The sequence below is a fragment of the Mandrillus leucophaeus genome, unplaced genomic scaffold (assembly GCF_000951045.1).
Source record: "Mandrillus leucophaeus isolate KB7577 unplaced genomic scaffold, Mleu.le_1.0 Scaffold87, whole genome shotgun sequence".
Classification (NCBI taxonomy): Eukaryota; Metazoa; Chordata; class Mammalia; order Primates; family Cercopithecidae; genus Mandrillus; species Mandrillus leucophaeus.
In genome coordinates this window covers 1,877,871-1,884,456 of record NW_012109474.1, presented here as the reverse complement: position 1 = coordinate 1,884,456, position 6,586 = coordinate 1,877,871, and the positions used below count along the sequence as shown (strand labels likewise).

At 50.9% G+C, this 6,586-nt stretch overlaps 1 protein-coding gene across 4 annotated transcripts in view; it reads left to right on the top strand.

The window, feature by feature from the left end:
- Positions 1-6,586, top strand: part of SMAD7 (SMAD family member 7) — a 41,017-nt gene that overhangs the window by 16,722 nt on the left and 17,709 nt on the right. The window contains exons 1-2 of one of the 4 annotated variants that reach the window (XM_011968997.1): positions 1,048-1,119; positions 1,219-1,293. In XM_011968997.1, the coding sequence (XP_011824387.1) occupies positions 1,116-1,119; positions 1,219-1,293 (79 nt within the window). In that variant the 5' untranslated portion in view covers positions 1,048-1,115. Of the gene's footprint in view, positions 1-966; positions 1,294-6,586 lie in introns of those variants that run through there. The other 3 variants (XM_011968996.1, XM_011968994.1, XM_011968995.1) reach the window with 3 other exon arrangements.

Below are 6,586 nucleotides of genomic sequence, written 5' to 3'. Positions count from 1 at the left end.
TTTTTTTTTTTTTTTTTGGCTTTCCTATTTGCCAGCATGGCCGAGTGGTTCTGATTGGAAACCCACAGGGACATTGTCCTAGTGGCCTGGGGTAGGAGGCCCGGTGTCTGCATGATCCAACCTGTTGTGTTTGCTGCGGACTTGGGCAACACCTTTCCTTAGCCAGGCTCTCTCCTAGGACTTCAGGGAGTTCGGTGCCGTCAGTGGTGCATGACAAGCTTACAGGGTCTTGTGTATTTGTGTTTCATGGGACTAATGAGTTGTGGTTCATGGACATTAGGTTTTGCTTTAATTGCTTGGAGGGCAGTTGTGGAGTCTCTGTTTCTCAGCTGGAATTGTCATTATCCTCATTAACGGTGAGGTCACTGTGCGGAGTACCTGAGGGTGACAGAAGTTGAAGAGAAGCTTATAGTCTAGTTAAGGGCAGGTGCAATCTAAAGGTAAAAGTCAGTGAGGAAACTCCGAGTGTTGGGTGCCAGAGGTTTTATAGGAGCTGAGGGCAGAGAGCCTTGCAGGTCTGGGGTTGCCTGGGAAGGTTTCCAGAGATGAGGGGTTTGGACTAGCCTGGGAGAGGTAGAACATTTCCCCTCCGGCTCGGAGCCTTGCTGAGAATGTTCTCTGTCTTGATCTGGTGGTGGTTACACAGGTGTATACATGAGTAATATTCATCGCGTCTACTCGGGATTTTGTATACTTTGCTCTACTTAAGTTACTCCTCAATTAAAAAAGGGGAAAGAAGTCCTTACAGCCCAATACCAATCTTGAGAATGTTCTCAAGAACTGGGAAACCTGTCTTTTAAAAGGATGAAGGCAGAGAGGACATGGGCTCCAAGGAGGGAGGCTTCTGCCCTTGATGAGGGATGACAGAGCAACCAGGGTTAAGAAAGTCCAACCCAAACCTCCTTTGACCTTGGAACCACCTAGTATCCTTAATGGGGGACTGGTAATGCAAGAGAAATTCCAGCCAGTCTGATTGAGCCTGACTTGAGTAATGATTAACTGGCCGCCCGGAGCCCAGACGGGTGACAAGGTGCTGTGGTCTGTCTTACGATGGGCAGCGAAGCCTGAGCAGACCATTAATAATCAGCATCAAGGCCACGAGTCAGCCTTTTGGAATGTGTGGTTTGTCTTTCATGCTGTTTAGAGCGTGCTTAAAGATGGATCTTGGTGTTTTTATTTGTGTATTTATTTCTTTCTCTCCCCTTTTCAAATCCACAGCAGACTGTCCAGATGCTGTGCCTTCCTCCGCTGAAACAGGGGGAACGAATTATCTGGCCCCTGGGGGGCTTTCAGGTAAGATGCTTTCTCTTATTTTCTTGGCAGTTCCAGGGTTTCTTGAAATTGCTGGAGACTGGAGGAATGGGGGCAGCCTTCTGCCACCCCAGCTGGTCTGGACTTCATTCTCATTTTTATATGCCTTAAGCTGGATGCATCGGTGGTGACATTGTGGTACCTTTCAGCTGCTCACCCTGCAGTCCTTTACGCTGTGGACACTGGGTGTGTTCCGTGCACGGGGAGACAGGAGCTAGCTGGGGACTGCTTTGGTGTGTGAAGTGTTTCCCGGTTATTTTTAAGCAGCTCCTGGCTTGAGGGGCTTCAGCTTGGTGACTTTGGTGTCATTAACTCATGCATTTGAGCTCTTTTTTTGCTTTTGCTCTTTGTGCATGGGGGATGTAAAGGGAATGGACCCACCTTTAAGGAACTTGTTGAAGACAGATCCCAAGCGTACGATGGGATTTCAGAGCAGATCTGAGGCCTCCCTCCCAAGTTCTGATTCCCAGCCCAGCTTGCTGCAGGATTTTGCAGCACATGTCCGGGCCTGGGAGCACCAGGGTGGGAGCACTGCCTACAGTAGGAGCTATAATGGTTCCCTAGCGGGGCAGGTTTTCCTCAGGGCACACAGGTGTGCGTGAAGGCCTGGAATGCCAGTGCTGGGGAGTCACGGGGCTGGCTGAGAGGCACTGGGTAGCCATAGCATTGTTGTTCCTGAGGATGTGAAAAGAGGACAGTACTTAGAGAAACTCACTGGCAATGTACATGGGATGCATTTCATGTTCTGAAGAAATCCTATTTCTACCTGTTTTTCCATCCCCACCATGTCATCACTAGATTTTCTAAGAAATGGCTGAAGCAAGAGGGAAAACAACCTTAGAAACAAATGCTAGCAGAGTTTTGGGCATTTGGCATTTCCTTGCCTGTAGGATCAAGTGGTAGCAGCTCAAATAGAAGCTGTGCCCCGTTGTGGTGTATCCTCTTGTGTGAGGGGCATCCTCTTTTGTGGGGTGCCTGCTGTACTTGAAGTGTTTCCTCCATGGCTGGCTGAGGCAAAGTTCATTCCCGGACGGCTCCCTCCCAGACTCCCCTCTCCAGGAACTGAGCTTGCTGAGAACGTCTTTAGGGAGACCCTTGTTTGTTTTCATTTCAATGCAATATATACTCTGACTGTTATCCGAGACTGAGGGTATTGTTTATTCAAAGCTTCTAATGAGAATTAAGCAGGAAAACGAGGGACCCAGAGAAGGGAGGGGGCTTCAGGCAGGACAGTGGGAGTGGACAGAGGGAGAAAAGGCAGCAGTGTGTGAACTGCATCTTTTCTGCTTTCTAAGGCTAAGAGAGTTCTTGAAAGAAAGAAGGCCAATGAGAGGAAAGGGTCTCAGCAGAATAACACGCTCAGGATGTTGTTAGATAGTTTTATTTTTTAAACCCTGAATGTGCAGGGAGGAGCCCCGGCCCCTCCAAACCACATGAAATAAGCAAGGGAAGTGGCAGCTTTTGAAAAGGTCCTTTCGGAAGGTTTGTCTTATTGATAACATCTTGTCTGTCTCCCCTGCTGGAGGAAATGGCGACACAGGCTGAGATGCCAGCCTGAGCGCCTCCTCACCCACCCGCCCATGCCATGTGACCTGTGGAGCCCTCAGGAGATGGGTGGGCTTTTTTTTTTATTTTTTATTTTTGACAGAGTCTTGCTCTGTCACCCAGGCTGGAGGGCAGTGGCACGATATCGGCTCACTGCAACCTCCGCCTCCCAGGTTCAAGCAATTCTCCTGCCTCAGCCTCCCAAGTAGCTGGGATTACAGGCACCCACCACCACGCCCGGCTAATTTTTTGTATTTTTAGTAGAGACGGGGTTTCACCATGTTGGCCAGGCTGGTCTCAAACTCCTGACCTCAGGTGATCCATCCACCCCGGCCTCCCCAAGTGCTGGGATTACAGGTGTGAGCCACCGCACCCAGCCGATGGGTGGGCTTTTTGTTCCCCAAAGCTCTTCCAGTCCTAGAAAGAAACTGGGGGTAAAACAATCATTAACTCCTTCCCCTCACACCCCAGGTGATTGTAGACACAGATATTAATAAGGAGCTGCCAGGAAGAAGCAGTGACTCCCTGAAGGGGCAGCGTGACTTCAGAAGGCTCCAGAAAGGAAAAAGGGGGCCCTCCACATGGAAAGAGCATTTGTTTTGAATTTCTTCCCTTGATTTACTAATTCTGAAGGCTTCAAAGTTTGAGCTCTTTCTTCTTTCAGTTCAGAGCTGGTGCAGTGTATTCATAATGGGCCATGGTGGGGAGGGTACAGTGTTTTGGGGGTTGATGTCACTGGCTTGGGGGCATCTGGAGGGGAGGCGATGGGCACGGAGAAAAGCCCAGGGCTGTCCTCTTTGTAGCGAGAATGCCTTCCAAAAGGGAACTCTATTGGCCCCGGTCCAGGGCAGAGAGTTTTGTAAATGGAGAAAGCCCAAACCTCCTCCTTTTCACGAAGTTGATCCTTCCATGGGGGGTGGCCTGGGTGTGTCTGCCTTGCTGAGGATGAGGCCAGTGCCTGGATGTGGCAGGGCTGGATGGGGGAAGGGGCATAGCAGACACTGAGGTTGGGGGTTGGGAGCCTGGCAGCAAGGTGGGGAGCAGTGAAAACGCCAGTGAGGAGTTTCTCCCTCCTCCTCCTTGAAATAACCTCTCTGAGCCTCTTTCACAGGCCCTGTGTGCTGTTTTCCTTCCTGTCCTGCCCTGGCTGAGAGCGGGCTTAATGAATGGGGCTCAGTTTAGGGTGGGAGGAAGGTCGGCAGCAGGAGCCAGGGCTTGATTCTTTTGGCAAGGGAAGAAGGGAAAGAAAAAACAGCCAAATGTGAAAATGTGTGCCTTGGAGGTGGGGGTGGGGTGTGCTCAATGGCCTGTCCCCTCCTGAAATGCAGGGGTGACTCCAAGGCTGGCCCTTCCCTTTCCTGCGCCCTTGCAAACTGCCGGGGAGGAAGGGGAGTGGGTGGGTAGGAGCCTGGGGGCGGGGCTGCTGGCTGCAGGTTGGAATTCCAGCATTGCAGCTTTCTTTTGGGGGAGTGGTGGGGGTGGGTAGACGACAGGCCTGGTCGTTGGGGACTTGCAGTGAAACACACCCCACCCCTGCAAGTTTCCTCGGTCTGGGAAAACGGGACATTTTTAGAAGGCAGCGACTTGCTTCCAGGAGATTGTACTTTCATTTTTGACAGCTGGCTTTCTGAGACAGATGGATTGCTGGGTGCAGGCTTGTGTGTGGATATGTGTGTGTGTGTGTGTGTGTGTGTGTGTTGAGGGGGTGGGTGAGTGGGTGGGTGGGTGTTGCCACAGACGTGCAGAGAGACAATCCCGTGCGCAAACACATGAGAGTGTGCAGATGCCCACAGGCAGGCTCTGGGATAGGGTGGGTCCCTGTCGCTGGGGTGGGTTGATGTCAGGGTGGCCTCTCCAAGAGGTTGTGGACTTGGTGGGTGGAGTTTGTGAATGGATTCTGCATTGTGATTTGGCAGTCTGCGCCCGACCCTCTGGGATGGGTGTGTTTTGAAAGGCATGCAACTCCCGAACAGGTCCTTGCTGCTGCTTGGACATGGATGTGTCATGGCTCAGGAAGATCACCTGAGAGGTCTTATGTAGCTGGGAAGCCTCTAGGCTCAGATTCGTCATGGAAATGGAAAGGATTTGCTCCCAGAGCTTTCCGGGGATCACTGGGAATGCAAAGCATCTGTTGGAAGCTATCATCTTTGCAGCCTCCATCTGGAGTTTCTGTCTGGGGGCTTTCATTTTGCCTGTCTGCTGTCCTGGTTTGGGTGGGTTGAGGGAGCAGCATCTCCCTTGTGAGTTCTAGGTTATTCAACTACAGACTCATCTTCTAGCCTCCTCCTTTATGTATGAATGTCTAGAACTGGCTCGGCCTCAGCCATATGGACCTCCCCAGTTAGGGTACGGATTGGAAGCCAGCAACCACTTGTAGTTATTTAAACTTCAAAAGAAATGCTCCCATGGATCTCAAGGAGGGAGGTAGGAGGCAGTGGAGACAGAAGTGCTCACGTGTCCTGGGAAACCCCATCTCTTGGCTGTGCAAAGTCATACTTGTTGGAGAGACCCGGCACCAGGCCTCCAACCCAAGGGTGGCCAACTCTTTTGCTAAAGTCTTAAGATTCATCTGTGGCCACTAGTTCACAAGTCTGGGGGATGGGAGCGTCCTTGAGTCAGTATCCATTCAGCATTCAAGAATGTTTCTCTCTCCGTCTCTTTGATCCCTGCTGGCATCTGTCATAGTCTCAGAGGAGAGCCTTCAAAAATACCTGTATAATCTGAAAATGCACCCCTGGCTCAGTCCACAGTTGACTTGGGCTCAAACCAAGTAGCGTAGGAAACATTGCTCCATCCTGTTTTAAGGAAAGTTAATCAGCTGCACGTGAACAATTATTCATTGTCTGGCTTGGAATTGTGATCGCGAACTGGGAACCTGGGCGCCTGTTGCTCTTTTTAAATTTTTTTTATTTTTTTAAATTTTTTTCTTTTATTATACTTTAAGTTCTAGGGTACATGTACACAACGTGCAGTTTTGTTACATATGTATACATGTGCCATGTTGGTGTGCTGCATCCATTAACTCGTCATTTACATTAAGTATATCTCCTAATGCTGTCCTTCCTCCCTCCTTTAAATTAAGTCACCTCCCCATGCCTGGCTACAAAACAGCTCACGGTTTCACTGAGATCTCTAATGCCATTGTGGAGTGAGGGTGGGGGGCATAGGTTGAGCTCACAGGCACGTGGGCCTTTCACCCAAGTGCTCATGAGCATGGACTTTGGGGGACTCAGGTGGACAGGTGCTTGTGACCATGAAAAAGCTTCTTCCTTCCCATCGCCTTAGTACCCTGCAGGCCACTGTGAGAAATGACAGTCTGGAACTCGAGACCTTCTGCCTCTCCTTAAACACCTGCCAACAGGATGAGTCAGGGCTAGGGCGGGCTCACCTGGTGCACACCCACACCCTGGTGAAGACCAGTCCTGAACCCCGCCTCTTCTGCAGTGCCCCAGGTCATGCACTTCCCCCTGGAGAAGGGCTTACTGATAAAACCCCTTTTGTCCTGGAAAGAATGTGGCAGTCAGGCAGGGGTTAAATACAGGGTGACAGCATTTAAAATCTCTGGAGCAAATTTAGGCTGCTCTGCCGGCCAGACAAGCTGGTCTGCTGCCTCACGCATCCTGTCCCCAGGCAGAACTGGGCCAGCAAAGGGAGAGGGGGCCAGGTGAAGGCCAGGCTTCGGGTGGTGTCACTTTTGGTGACGCTCTAGCACGCTGATTGCCCTTCACTT